Below are 15,843 nucleotides of genomic sequence, written 5' to 3'. Positions count from 1 at the left end.
TCATCTTATCAGCTTGACATGTGTATTTTTAAGGGCCCAGGGAAATGCAGTGTTTTATTTGGTGTGATTTGAACACGCCATATGTTGAATATTAATTAAATCAAATAAACAGACGACCAGAGCTCTGTAGCTGCAGCGACTGGAATCATCGATGCAAGTGACTGTGTCGATCACAACAACAGCACAACGACAGCAACAACGATTCATTCTGGGTTCTGAGTACTGAGTCGGGTTTCACTGAACAGGTGAACAGCTTTTTGTTCAGCAGCGGGGTCGCAGCTTCTTGGTTCTGCAGACTGAGTCCTGCAGCGGCCAAATTACTGCAGGTCCCTTTTACGGTTTCTGAAAGAAGAGCGGCAACCAGCATCACCACAGGCCGAGCAAACAGCTCATTCCAAGCAGGCACGTTCAGTTCGGCCACTGCGCTAAAAAAGGAACATGTAGAAAAGCTGTTGGAGTATTTTGACCCTGCAGGATTTAGGGGGATCATCGCTTCTTATTCCCGAAAATTGCTTAAATCTAATCTCCTAAAACCCAACCAGGAACTCGTCCTTTGTTCATCCAGGACTTTTGATGCCAGACTGAGCTGAGCCCAATAAAAAGCAACAATAACACTGTGTCCAAGTGTTTGCAGACAAAGATCCACTTGCTCAGCTTGTTTTACACAGGCCTCAGTGAGTCCGGCACCACATCAAAGACTCACAGCGCCGTGACACAGAAATAGAGCACAGATGAAGGAAATGCATGCGATAAAAATCAGACAGGAACAGATGGAATCAGAGGTGAAAGAGCATCAATACCCCAAAAAATACTCAACTGATATTGAACTTAACATTCTAATTGAATATATAGATCCCTGATCCCATCTTTTAAACCCTTAACCTGCGAAACAAAAGCAACTAAAGCTGCAGCGGAGTGAAATGGAAATATTCAAGTAAAGCACAAATGTAGTCTATAAAAGTTGACTTGTATAACTGCACTTTTAAGTGTCAAAGAACGGCCATCTGGCGCGGCGATGTTGAGATTAGGAGCGAGCGGAGGAGTAGCAAAGCAAGAAGAGGATGTGTTCCTTGATGCTGTCCAGCAGGTTACTATTAGATCAATCATGACATAGCAGTGAAAGGATATGTTGCTTCCCCTCAGGAATGCTATCAGCAAATTTATAGTTCCCCTGTGTCTGAACATCTTTAACATGTCTCTCTCTCTCCCCGCCCCCCCCCCCCCCCTCTCAGCTATAAATAAGCAGCACACCAGGCTCTCTGGCATTCAGTACCACTGTCAAAGATGTGGGTATAACGTGTTGTCTGACCACCCATTGAAATCGTGACCGTTTAGCAGCAAAGAGCAAACAAGTACGAAGCTTGTGACTAATTTTCATGACTGAGAGGTTTTTGCTCACCTGCCTCACACTGACACTACTAACACCCCCTGCTGGAAGAAGTTGGGTAGGCGGTCTTTCACTGTGGCACGGGACACTTTCGCACTCACGCTACGAAAAGAATGTGACCATATGCGGCACAGACAACATCCGAATGTGCTCTGATCTCAGTGTCCTCGATGGTTGAGTAACTATCGGATCAAATTAGAGTCATTAGTCAAATAATGTTGGAGTTTTATATCACCATTTGTGTGGGTGGTCTCAGGTTATGTGACGCTGTTCTTGTCTTTCTGCTGTGATGAATCCCATTTAACTTTTCAACATAAACGCTGCAGTTAACTTATGTTAACAAGGAAGTAGATCTTAAACTTAGTTATGAAATATTTTCTCGTGACATATCTGAAGCCAAAGTCTTAATGGTCGAAAAAAGTACATTATTATTAAAATATATTTCAGGCTTCCACCTACAGTCCAAAGACTTAGACTGGTGGTTTGGTTAGAAGACTCTAGATTGACCATAAGTGTGAATGTGAGCTTGACTAATTATTTGTCTCTGTTATTCGGATCCTGCGATACACCGGCGACCTGTTCACGTGATATCCAACCCGGCATCTGATTGATAGTTTGAACAAAATGACCTGCCTTCACTAAATCCACAACCTGAATGAATATCTTGACCTGGCACAGCCGTCTTTGCGACACGCTGGTGTTTACATCATGGCGTTGGTAACGTGTGTAGATTACCCCAGCCCTGACAGTCTGATATTCAATCAAACTGTCACTGTCAACACTGCACTTCCTTTGGTCCTCAGAGATTCACGAGTATGAAGTTGATATATTGAGAAAATAATCAAGGAAATCATAGACAGAGAGATTGTCCAGAAAATACCAAGGGCACTTTCAGTAGAGAGAGATTTCCTTTCAGATTTCTTAATGTACACTGTGGATCAACTAAAGATTTATTCTATTCACCTTCATTGTATGAGCAAAGAGGCCGAAATCAACACTGCAACTCAAAAGCTGAGCAAACTAAAACAGTCTGCATGGATACATAGGTAATAGAGAAATGTTTTCTTTTGTATTATTGTTGGAGTGACTCAACCTCTTAACTATAACTTAAGACATTTCTGAGTAAAGCGACCCAAAAAGAAAACCCCAAAACTGTGCATCAAGACATCCAGGTGAGCTCGTGTAAAAAACAAAAAAATTTGATATCGCAGAATAGATGGAAAAGCAGAGAAGTGACAGAGAGGCAGAAAGATTAGAATGAATAAACATTACGATCAAGCTTTGCCGGTGAATCCAAAAAATGGATACAAACCTAACTCGGACAAGATGCTGCCAATTTGAAACTAAAATGTTATGGAAAAAACGTCACAACATAATGCGAACCACATATCAGCGCGTCCTGATCCGGAGGCAGACGCACACGTTTTCACTGCCGACACGTTTCATCACCGCAAGCTCCGGGGGGACACCTCTGACCGAAGGCCACAGGCGGACCCCCGACTCTGACCGAGCCACGTGACGCTCTGCACCACATCACAACCAACCCATGTTTCCGACCCACCGCCCTTAATTCACCAAAAAACCCTCACCAGCTGCGGAAGAGTAAAACCTGTGTCGTAGACGTGTTAATAAGTGGCCTCCCCTTTTATTGGCTGGGCTTGTTTTGTTGAGGTCAGGCTCTCTGTCACGCAGGCTGGTTAGACTGGAATCTGCACCTCTAGTGTAAAATGGGCTAATTGACAGAGGGAATGAGCCAGAGCATATGGTTTGATTTTAACAGTGTGGGTGGTGTTTTCATAAGCTCCACTGACGGCCCTTCCTCCTTCCGTTTCATCTAATTTCTCCTAATTAGACCCGACCTTCACCTTCATGACCACTCGCTCACTCAGCCACACAGGGTTCTGTCGAAGCTTCTACGAGGATGTGTGTGTGTGTGTGTGTGTGTGTGTGTGTGTGTGTGTGTGTGCGAGTGTGCGTGTACGTGCGTGTGTGTGTGTGTGAATGAGTGTCTTTTTTGTACACTCATTTGAACATTTTACATGTGTGTGTCAGGAAAAAACGATAAAACATGGGGGGGTGGGGGGGGGGGGGTATAAAACCGCCGATACGTCCGCATGCATTCCTCTAGTGAACGCAATAGACAAATGGCAGGTGTTAGTAATTTAACTCTCTCGGGCTCCTTTTCCTGTTGTTCCGCTCGCAGGATAAACACAATTTCTCCACATTATGCATCAGCCTCTAACTAACAGTGTTAATAATGGTTATTACTGGCTACTGTATATACACAGTGAGGAGATAATGATGGTGCAAAAGCACAACATGGCCTGCGGCGTTAGATCGGTGATTAGTCAGGGGAGAATGGTGTACTGTCATTTGCAGGTCGATTCAGGGGTTTCAAAAGAGAAATAAAAAGGGTAAAATACCTACTGTTGCCACGTAACTGCATCTACGACCGGGCCAGCATTCTTCATGAACCTGGAAACGAGACACAAAACAGAGGCGTCTTTACCTGACGGGTACAGAGCCGAGAACTGGTTTCCTTCCAGCAATGTATCTGTTATTAATTCAAGAATCGTTTACCTTCGTTTTCCATTACCACACAAGGATTTTTAGGTAATATGGAAAAACTGAAAACCATAAACTCATGTGGGGGGGATCAGTTTAAAGCCCCAAATTAAGGCTTTTCTGAAGCCGTTTGCGCAGCCTGCAGTGTTTGATTTCACTTAGTTAAATGCAAATGTTTCTTGAGGACACGAAAACGGTTGAGAACCCTGTGTACCCTTTTAAACGGACTCACCCTGTGCACAAACACAAACTCTACCCACATGCGGTCCCTCTTGTTGTCTGACTAGCTTCCTCCAAGCTTTTGAATTTTGTTTGAGTGCACATGTGTGTGTTTTTTTTGTGTTTGTGTCTACCTGAGCCAAATCGCTCCATATTCGGAGGGGGGGAACAGCTTGTCAGACATGTCCAGAAGTGTGTCTCTACACACCGTGTCACAGAAACACAACTTTCACCGCTCGGGGCTTGTTTAGTCTGGGCAGCTCTGATATTTGGACTGTTGAGCAGCTCAGTGTCTAATTCGTCTTATTTCCTGAGAGCAGCAGAGTAGTCTTGCTGTCAAACACAAGAGCCCCCCCCTCCTCGTAACAGTGTCAAACACACAAGCATCACCCCCATGTTTAATGTGACACCCGTGGATACTCCTGCCCTCTCCTCTTCATCCACCTCAGTCCTCCTCCTCCTTTTCCCACCATTCATCGCCTACCCCCTCCCTTTCCTCTGAGTCCGAAGCTCATCCGTCAGTCTGGACTGTGTAAATACGTATATGCATACACACAGCTTTTATTTAGGAGTAAATTCTAACTGTCCGTGTAAACAGCGGTTTGTAATGGTTTCATCGATGTGAGTAGCTCTCTAGAAGAGGGAGATCCATATCCAATTAGTCTTTCTCCTCCGTCTTCCAACTAGCTGTCTAAATGTGTGCGGCTGCAGCGAGAAGCTGGACCCAGATCGGGTCGGAGACATTAATCTGTTCCTGTGCACGAATCTGCACATGAGATGGCACAATGGAGCTTTTTGGACTCTATGTTAAAAGGAATTCTGTTTCCTGTTTATTTAACGTTGTCAGTTAAATCAAGTGTTATATATTACACAAGTAAAAGAAAATCCTGTTGATAGATTCGTTTAGCTTCCATTCAGCCAAAGGAGAAAGTTCATCTTTAGTGTTGATGTTTAACTCAAAGAAGGTTCTTGGTTTGGAACCGGACGGCCGACCGATGCCTTTCCGTGCGTGCTCTCTCTCTCCAAACTCCTCCCACAGTCCCGAGATGAGCATCTTAGGTTCACTGGAGGTGTAAATGTGAGCATGTATGATTATTTGTTTCTGTATGTCGGCCCTGTGATGGAATGACCACCTGTCCAGGATGTACCCGGCCCCTCACCCAGGGTCCGCTGGGACTGGCTCCAGCCCCCTCACAAGCCCCAAAGGAACAGTATAGATAATGGATGAATAATGGATATTTCAAACTGAATATCTGAATAATCTTTTAAATCTTTAAATTAGCTTTTTAGACAATGGAACATGCCTTTGCTTTTATGAATGTGACATAAAATATTTTTGTTTAGTTTGAAGCAGACTTAGGCACATGTAGTGCATTTTCATATATCTAGTTCAAATATATATATAAATAATGTAATAATTCAACATATTTTATATTTCTATAGCTGAATTCTACCATATGATTCACTACAATTATCATTCAGTATCTGTTTAGAGGAGTTATGGTTTTAAAACAATGTACAACTAATGCTTATCTACCTGCCAACAGCTCGTGTTTTATAAAGAATGTATGTTTATATACTGCTAGTTAGCAAAGGGGGTTGAAGATGGGAACCCGTGTCGTCCTGTTAGATAAGGATCTTTCATTGTTTTCTTACTGTGGGAACTGTCGGGTTCCTCTCCATGAGATCGTAAGGTCTCAACCTCACCCTGTGCAGTGCTGTGATTTGGCGCTACACGGGTAAAATTGAATTAAGTTTAATTGAATCAGTCGAGAAAGAGAAAACATCTCTCCATGGGCTCCGTGCTTCACCCACGCTTTGTTTGGATTGTCCCACTTTGTCGCAGTTGTGTATGTCTATACAGCAATGTTTGATTTCCACTCTGTGTTTGTTGTACAAGGCCACTGGTGCATCCATTTGAGGAGGAAAAACCTGTTTCCATTTCAACAGACAGAAAAGCTTGGAAAGGCTTAACTTTTTTTATGAAGTGGTGAATATGTTTGAGAAAAAGCGTCATCTGTTTGGTGAATAGAACAGAGACAATATTTCAACAAACTATGACAGGCAAAATCAGCCTGTATACCTACGTTCAATGTGTGGGGTCTGGGGATAAAGTTAATGTGCTCCGGGTCGAGTTAAGACTTGTGAATACCATTGATCTTGGGAGACTCATCTCAATTGTTTTAAAAGAATGAACAAAAAAGACTCTCTTACAACTACATTACATTTTGGCCATAATGTCCCTTTGTCACTTCAGCGTGGTTTTTCATTTGGACCTGAATGGAACCAGTGGCTGATTTAAAGACAAAAGTCCATCTAATGTGTTCATATACATGTTCATGTGTTTGCTTCAGAGAATAAAGGCTTGCAGTTCATATGCAGAATCTAAAACTAACAGTTTTTTGAATTGGAAGTTTGACATTAATAGGTCACAAGCTGCAGCTGAGAGCGAGATGTTAAGCTGGTGGAGCTTCTGGGTGAATCAAGCAGGTGGAACATTGTGCCGCCACGTCATCAGTCAGACGACACTTTATTTAGGTTGACATGATCTAACTAGAGCGGAGAACCTGAAACCTGCAGAGTGGAAATCCATAAACACTGAACACTACGGGCAATGTGTGTGTACGTACGGTTGCATTAAACAGATTAAAGCCCAGTAAAAGTCCAGAACTGCTGCAGCATACTTTCCACTAACCCCAGCAGGATAGCCTAACAAGGAGTGGAATCCTGTCCAGTCAATGTTCTACTTGCCGACTCACCCGTCCAGCAGCGCGATGGCGTTCTTCCGGGGTCGCCCGGCGTTGGGGCCGTAGAGGTGGGCGCGGTGGTAGTAGCGTACCGACTGCAGCAGGGTCCGCAGCTTGGTGTAGTCCTGAGCCAGCTGGGTGCTGTTGACCGCACGGCCCACCAAGCTGCGGTACGCATTAGGCTCTGGAAAGAGGAGACAGCGTAGTGTGAGTCAGTGAGATAAGGTTTACACAAGCAGCATCAGGGAGGTGGCAGGGAATATTGTTGTAACTGCAGTCTAATCTCGCTCTCCTAGAGATTATCCCGGTAGAAAAGGGAGGATTGGGCTACTTGCAGGAGAACGTACAGATGATTCAGTGCCGGGGGAACGGGCCAAGCACACAGGGTGGCCTTGTAGAATCAGTTACACAGAGATAGTGGGGGAGCGAGTTTCCCTGAAGGAGGAAAACTAAATATCAGATCATCTGATTCTCTAGAATAGCTTCATACGAATCCTTAAAACCTTCAATCTCTTTTAGACTTGTGTTTATGCAGCTTTTATGTAGTTGTGTAATTTACTAGCATCAGACATCTTTATTACACTCAGGGCTTTTGCATTTTTTTGTATCACGTCTCTTCATTGTATTATTGTGTGGATATGTATCTAGTATAAATACTGCACATCTTCCTTGTTCAGGTTCTGACCAGGACATCACTTACATGGCAAGTTATGTGTTTAAGTTTATTTTCGTAATTAATAAAATACCGATAATATACATGTAATATTAGAGAGAGAGAGAGAGAGAGAGAGAGAGAGAGAGAGAGAGAGAGAGAGAGAGAGAGAGACAGAAGAAACTACAGAGCGTCTCACTCTGACATTTGCGTATTATATATTTATTATTATTAATAATATAATTAAAATAAGTTTCTGTGTTTATATGTGTACCATTTTGTGCCTGAGCTGTAAAATAAAAGTCGTCTGTATCTGTGCTGTATTCCCTGAATATCACTGACAGATTTCAAAGGATAACCTTTTCAATCAGCCCCAAATTTACTGTATGTCTGAACCATCTGGATGATTTATTTGAAATTGTTGCTTTCGGCACGGTTCAAGCCCTTCCTCAAATTTTCACATGGTGCAATCAATGGATTATTCATGGTACTTTCAGGCTTCAGCTGATATACAAGTTTCTTTTGTGGGCTTTATGAAGGAAGAAATGAAAAGAAAATATGAAGTGATGCGCAACAGGCAAAACATGGGGCTCTGTGCACTGCAGCTCCCAAGAAACACAGATGGTTGGGATGACATGAGGACTAGCAGTTCCTTTCATCCCTGAATGAACCCCTTGCCTTCACCCTCAATCTGCTCGACACACTGTGACTGGTTGTTCTCTAAATAATGTTCCTCTGACCAGTTAATGTTGTTTGAACAAAATATGTGACTGATTTGTCATCGCATCATTTTGAAAGAGACGAAACTTGCATCCTGTGTCAACTAAATTATGGAATAGTGCTATAATTGGCAGGAATGACAAAGCTAAAGACAGTTTCAAATAGTTTTAGTTGGTTAAGAGTTTAGATCTCGTCAATAGATTTATTCAAAAGCAGCTCATATAACATTGTTGTCTTTCTGCTTTTAACTTGATAATTATAAAGTTTTCTTTGACTGGAGTTTCAAAAGATACATATTATAATCATTAATTCATGAGGTTAATTTGGGATATTACTTGAAAAAGTTTTCATGCTTTAATGTTTATAAGACTCATCACTTTCCTCAGACTGTCCATTGCGGCTGCTCTTTCTCTTTACAGCCTCTGTTTGAAACACTTTGAGCTCCTGTCTCTTTAAGGCCCCTCCCACTGAACCCCAGAGGGTTAACTCTGTAGTGATTGGTCAACAGCTTCCAGCAGTTTAGGAAATGTCGGCCTCTGCTGTCGCTTTACCTGGCTTTGTTAGGGGGCGTGCCAGATTAGCTACTAGATATTTTTCCTTCCTTTTGCATTTTCTTGATTTAAATTCTCATTTATATTTATGCAAAATATTCTTCAAAATCCAATTAACTAAGATTTAAGAAGAAGTTATTACTTTTAGTTTAGTTAAGTAGGAAAGTCCAACCATCTTATGCATAGGAACAATAAAACTGTACATCAATATCAGCAGCATCCATATGTATTATATATATATATATTAGAAGGTAACATGTGGAGTGATGCTGCACTGACCGTTGCCCAGCTCCCAGGAGATGTTGTACTTCTTTCCAGCGCCATACTTGAGGAGGCTCAGGGTAGACGAGGTGTTCCAGGAGTTGTCTGGGTTCCTGTGCAGCGCGTTCAGCCCCAGGATCAGGTGCAGTCCAGCACAGTCGGCAAAGTTGTACAGTTTGTCTAAAGACCTGGCTGGGAGAAACCCACAAAGCAGTTGTAACTTTGATTCTTCCACGCACCTGGAGTCTCGTGAGCGTATGAATGTGCGAACACGAAGGAGGGAGGGAGAAACCCACAGATCTACTGATTCTCATGTTCTGAAGGAAACTCTTCTATACCTCGGCAACCATATCCGAAACTCAGTTATTGGTTCTATTTATACACTATCATAGAGTAAAGATGGAAGACAAAACAGCTTCTCAAAAGTGAAGCCAAAACATCTCGTTTGCCACCTGGTGGCTGGTTGCAGTATAGGTCATAAACCCTGCCTCCTCCATGTTATTGGATGGGACATGGACCAAGGTAAAAAGTCATGTTTTCTCTCAAAGATGGTTCCTGTCAGCATAGTTAGTTTTTATCACTCTGATGTTTGTTCATGTGTTTGGCTTTAATTAGTTATTTGATGCAATTGAAACAGGATAAATCAACATGATTGACGGCTGAGACTAAGTCGTGATTGGTCTGGTGTGTGACCCAGTGGGACTGTGACACCACACCCCCGCACCACAATCATTACTGCACGGACTCTGGCTCCAAATAACATAAAAAACGCAACAAGGCAGCACCTGTATCTCTGAAAGTTTTGCTTTGTTGTGTCCAATAGGAGGGTGTGGAGATGTACCATAACCACATGTATTTACAGCTTTCTCAGTGCTCTTATAATTTCTCAAATCAAATACAAACACATATGGTAAACTGCTGTTGTCCAGTACAGTACAAAATAACAGCTGTATTTTTAAATCTTAAGAGAAGGATATAACTGCAACAGGATCAATGTGGTCATTTAGTGCATATGCAACATGTCTGGATAAAAAAACAACATTGACTATATTGTTTCATATGGAACTCCGCAAGTTTTAAATGCTGAGAAATGGTAAAATTGTTTTTAGGAAACACTAAATGAAAGAGTCATTGGAAAAACATTGAGTTTGTCCATTTACACAAACGAGCTCTTTCCCATGTGACTCTTAAAAAAAGGGGAGTCTTCTTCTAAATTCTCCAGCCTCAATGACTCGTGACATTAAATCAATACAAGAATGTCACATCTCTCTGCTGCAGTTTGACTGGAAATTGAGCGTCTACTGTGTTTCGGATATAAATGCTACAGGTACTGAAGTTTTCCATCATGGATTCCTGTGGCGATGCACTCTTTAAAATCAGCAAGCATCAGCGTTTGTTTTGTTGCTTGTGTGCAGCTGACTCCATCAAAGTGCATTCTTTTCACTGTGCCGTAGAGGACAACTACAGATGTTGGCGAATGGTGAGAGTGCCAAAAGTGTTTGTTTATGTCTTAATGTGTGACTGGAGGCGGCTCCTGGACACCTCAGGCTCTTGTTTTGAAATTTAATCTGTTTGGAGTCATTCTATTAACATAAATATTACCCTGAACTCTGACCCTTACTTCCCAGGTTAAACAGGAAACAGATGAAGAGCGAGTGGCAGTCTGGACCCTGCTCAAATTTGCCCTCAGCTGTAGGTTTGGCAGCAGCTGAGCTTCGCGGACCGATGGCTGGTTCCAGTGTGGAGACCTCAGCAGAGTGCATGTGAGGTTATTCTTCTGGACACGTGTCAAACTGTTCAAAAGGTGCAAGCCTTCCTTATATTTCATAGATTCATGTGAGAGATAAAGAATCGCTAGCCTTAAGTTGGAATCAGAACACATTTGCTTATCATTTATAAGTCACGCTTGAGCTATAGAGTGTTTTCTTATTCAGCGTTTACTGTAAGTCTTAACTTCCAATAACGCAGTGGTTATGTGTAATCCACAGAGCAAATAGAGAGAACAAAAAGATTGCCTGTTGCACCTGGAATTCATTCAGTTTCCAGCAACGGCAGAATAAAGTCTGGAATGAAAAAAAACGCAAGCGGCAACAATGGTTTTATTGCACCGAGCGAGTGACCTGTCTGTTCTCCATCTCATTAATAACCAGCAATAACGTTATTATCATAACTGCTATCATCATATACGTCCTTCCCTCTGTGCTCTAAGTGTCTGTTTGCAGGAGCAGAGTGGAGGGCAACAGGAGAGCGAAAGGAGCGCCAGATGTGGCCGTCAGGATGAGTGATTCCAGGCCTTTCCTCACCTGAGATCTGAGCAGAAGGCGAGCAGCTCAGCACACACATCATCAGGGAACCGCGAGCTGCACCAAGCTGCTACAAGCGCTGTTTCCCTGCTGGCAGGTCTCACAGCAGCGTGTAGGATCAAATACATTACACCCAACCACAAAGTGTTTATGTGTCCGTTTGGTTCCTGGGGAATTTGACTGTGGTGAATTTCACAGGTGAAGAGTTGATGACAATTTCGACTCACAACAGCTACATACAGCTGGCTCCTGCTACTACTTCAGATAATAATAATCCTAATAACAAATATGGAATATATTAAGTCAGATGCGTTTGACATTGGGCTGTCAATGATCGCTCTGACAGCACCAGACATAGGAATCATTCAACCGATATTCAAAATTAGCCTACAATAAAATAGAATAATATTACAATTTTATAGTAAATAGAATAAAATCAATATGGAAAGGTCAAGGGGCACCTCACCACTACATGTACCTTCACCTTCACAACATCCTGTGCCACCGAGCAACGATTTGGCTCAGATCTGTGCCTTTACTGGCGACTGGAAAATCGGACCAAAACTCACCTATTGTAAACTCGTCTTTAGCGGATACGACCAGACAAGCAGCCCTCGAGCACCGAGTATAGCGTTACCACATAGCACAGCCAAGCTCTTGTTTATCGACTTACAAGAGCGAGGAGATCTCATGTTTTCCCCCGAAGAGAAAAGGACGCCGGGAGAATCAGCCCTCCTGGTGTCAGGAAATCTGAAGATCAAACATGAAAGAGCTTCTCAACAGATACCCGAAAGCCCTGAAGGTTCAAATCTGTGATCTCAGTTAGACCAAAGTAATGACATTACCAAGACACTGTGAACATGTGTGTCTATGCACAAGCACTCGTGTGGAATGTGTGTTTGTATACGTGAGGCGCTGCAGCTCCATATCACATCTGTGAAACCCTGATGTGGAGCAATGCAGTAGGATTCAATGAAAAATGTAGATAGATGGTGATTCTAGTGTGGAGCAGCGTCACTTGTTGTTATTGGACAATTACTCTCCCAAATGGAAACAATACAGATGATTGACTGTTGCACAAACACAGACATAGGCGATCTATCAAGCAACTGTCAAACTGACTTTTACTTCTGTTAGACGCATCAAGCCAGGAACAAATGGCCGACATCCCAGTGACACTGAGTGATCTCCCGAAGTCAACATCGCCTATCGGCTTTCTCTTTCTGTGAGAACGACCATTTCTCATGTTGTAAATATGGTTTAGAGTGGGTGGCAGAATTCTCAATTACACGTAGAACAGCGAAGGCCTGTCTGAAGGGTCAGACTCGGCTGCAAACTTCACTTTTATCCTACAAACAGTGCAGCCAGAGAGAGCCAGAACGGCCCCAGAGAGCTGTACGTGCACGCATTAGTGTGTCTACGTGCCTGTGTGTATGCGTGTGTTGGTGTGCCTTTGTGTGTTTGTATGTAGCGGAAAGAGCGGGGGTCTGGATATTGTCGAGCTGTCTCTCTGATAGAAAGGCCGGCGCAGTGGAGCAGAGAGGCCGGCAGCATCAGTCAGCGCTATGCCTCATTTCTGCAGCTCTGCATATTCCCTCAAACACAGAGGTACGCACACGACCATGTCCACTGTATGTTGGTTTATCTACCACCCACATGAACCAGACACACATCGGAATTTTTTCTTATGAAATCACATTTGTGAGTTACTGTCAAACGACAGGGCAGGTGCTGCTTTGACATGACAGTTACCTGCCAGCGCAGATTTAACATGCGATCTGTTTTACTTCAAAGCTGCAAGAATCATTTAAAGTATGACATATATCCTCATTAAATAAAGAAATATGAAGTGCTGTTTCTAACCATGTGTGTGTCATGGTTAGAAACAGCACTTCATATTTCTGCCTTAGGGACCTTTGGAAAGTTATGAAAATCACATTGCAGAGCAAAAAACGACATATTTCTTACAGACAGAAAACTAATGCTGTGTTATAAATATGTCCGTAAGAAGGAAAAAAGGCAGGTGGTTTATTGAAAAATAAAAAGGCTAGGGATCAGAAAAGCGAGGCAGGCTATTGATGTCGAAATTTATGTCTAAAATTCAAAGCGATCTCATTTTTCTCAGGGACTATTATTAACCTCATCATAAAATGAATCCTCTGTGGCTTCTCCTTGATCTACTCTCATGGATTCGACCATATTAGTGCACATTTGGTAAAAAATTATTTTGTAAATAACTGTTAATACTCAGATTAAACATAAGGTTCCTTGAGTCAAGATCTTTTATTTATTTAAGAGAAATAAATACATTTAAAATAAAGGGATTACTAAATTAAAAGCAAACACATTTAAATTGATATAAACATTTTAAATATGTTATATTTAAATACAAACCCATATGTATTTTTGAGAGGAAACAAGTCAAGCCAAGCTTTACTGGCTTCAATGAGTCCATTAGATCCATGAATAAAGTTCTTATATAATACATGAATATCATATAACAAATGACGATGATACCCACAGGTTAACTCAATAATAGAGACGATAATGATATTATTTTCCATTTTTCTAAATCAGGGTAAAGATGTATTGTAAATAAGCACATGAATCTTATTAAGTTTATTACTGAGCGATTATTTTTCCTTTTTGTCTGATAACACACTTTTATGATTATATGATGTAAAATCATGTCAGACTGCTGCCAAAGAGGAGAGAAAATAAGTCGGATGAGGTCAACTCTGACTGAATTGATCATTTACACTCATGGGAAGTAATTATTTTAACAAAAGACATCAGACACATTAGTTTTTATTTCTAATTCTACTCAGAGTCTCCTCATGTTGTTCTGAACTGCAGTGATAGAATACAAGAGCAAAAGCATCAATGCTGTCAAAATTAAAGTAGAATCATAAATACAAAATGATGGATTCATTTAGTCTGTTTTAAAACCAGCGGACACATGGAAAGTAACAGTCCAATATTATTTGTGAATTGGTTTTCTAGTTATTTGATTGATCAGTAGTTTGGGCAGATAGAGCAAAAACACACTGTGATTTGCATCGCCCCTGGAAGTAAATATTTTATTCGCCCCCTCACTCTCACAGACTGGAAGTGAACGGGAGGCGAAGTTTGGCCACTTATATATTCGAGTATGTGTGACCGGGCCCTTGAGCTGTTGATCCTCTGACGTTAGCCGGCTCTGGAGCAGGTTAGGCCTGTAAAATGTGGCGATTTAACCCTGTAAGAAGTGAACCATTATTGAAAATGTTACCTCGCAAACCCCCTGATCTGTAGTACAAGCCTCCAGTTTGGCTGGAAGTCGCATTAATAATGTGGCTGGCATCCATTCAAGCTTCATCCCTTTGTGTAGTGAGAGGAAAGTGAACACAGTCCACAGTTAGTAGAAGGAACAAACATCGTCTTCTCCACACACATTCAGATCATTTGTGAAAACAAATCTGGTTCAGAAAAATGCTGATGTATTTATTTTTACATTCTCCATTATTTACGCCCTGGGAAAGACAATAGAGCACAGGAGAAAAAAAAACTTTTTATGTCTCTAGTTACATTCACTAGAGAAAGATATTGACTTACTGCCAGTCTACACAGCTTACTGCCCTAGCAAATGTCAAATCTGGACATTTAATCCCATCAAAGTCGAGAATAAGCACAAAGACGTTATGGCTCCCTTTAAAGCCAAATCAAAACCAAATCCTCAGGAGACATGTGCAGAAAAGAGAAAAGGCCGTTTAGAGAAATCGATTCTGAGCCTTTTTTCCCTGTTTATGGATCCAATGTGTTTTCCAATATCTAAAGATGCACATGTTGCACTCGAGTTTCCGGAGGCGCTTAAAGAATTCATCTCAAGTGTCAACACTGCTCATTATCACAATCTCAAAATAGAGCTTGGATTTTTACATATTTTCTTTATGCTTTGTGCATGAAAATCCTCGATTCTGAGGCAAATAAACAGATGCTCGAAGTTGCATCATGTTCCCACATGTAAGAGCAGAGACAATTGTAATTATCTCCGTCAGCTGTAACAACTCACATTACATCAGCTCGAATTATGCAGTGAAACACACACACACACACACACACACACACACACACACACACACACACACACACACACACACACACACACACACACACACACACACACACACACACACACACGGTACTGGCATTGTGAACTCACAGGGGAAAACATGGTGGAAACTGCTACTCTCAGACTATGCATCCATCAAATTGTTTCGAAAGGCTGGAGACAATTGCTGATGACAGTATTTAAGGTTTTACCAGACGGCCTTTAGAGTAATTTAACATTTTAACTCAACACACACCACGTGAACACAGACACACAAACAGACAAAGACCAGTCATGAAACGCATTGGGAGCAAGCTGCTAAAATATCTTAGAAAAAACCCAAAGTGT

The 15,843-nt window shown here is 41.9% G+C and overlaps 1 protein-coding gene across 1 annotated transcript in view; it reads right to left on the bottom strand.

The window, feature by feature from the left end:
- hpse2 (heparanase 2) overlaps positions 1–15,843 on the bottom strand; it is a 53,094-nt gene that overhangs the window by 13,881 nt on the left and 23,370 nt on the right. The window contains exons 4-6 of the mRNA XM_061087766.1: positions 9,121–9,294; positions 6,931–7,102; positions 3,815–3,862 (exon numbers count right to left, since the gene is read on the bottom strand). Of these exons, the coding sequence (XP_060943749.1) occupies positions 3,815–3,862; positions 6,931–7,102; positions 9,121–9,294 (394 nt within the window). The remainder of the gene's footprint in view (positions 1–3,814; positions 3,863–6,930; positions 7,103–9,120; positions 9,295–15,843) is intronic.

Source organism: Limanda limanda, chromosome 15 (assembly GCF_963576545.1).
Source record: "Limanda limanda chromosome 15, fLimLim1.1, whole genome shotgun sequence".
NCBI lineage: Eukaryota > Metazoa > Chordata > Actinopteri > Pleuronectiformes > Pleuronectidae > Limanda > Limanda limanda.
The sequence above is the reverse complement of the archived record's forward strand: the minus strand, read 5'-3'. Positions and strand labels throughout refer to the sequence as shown.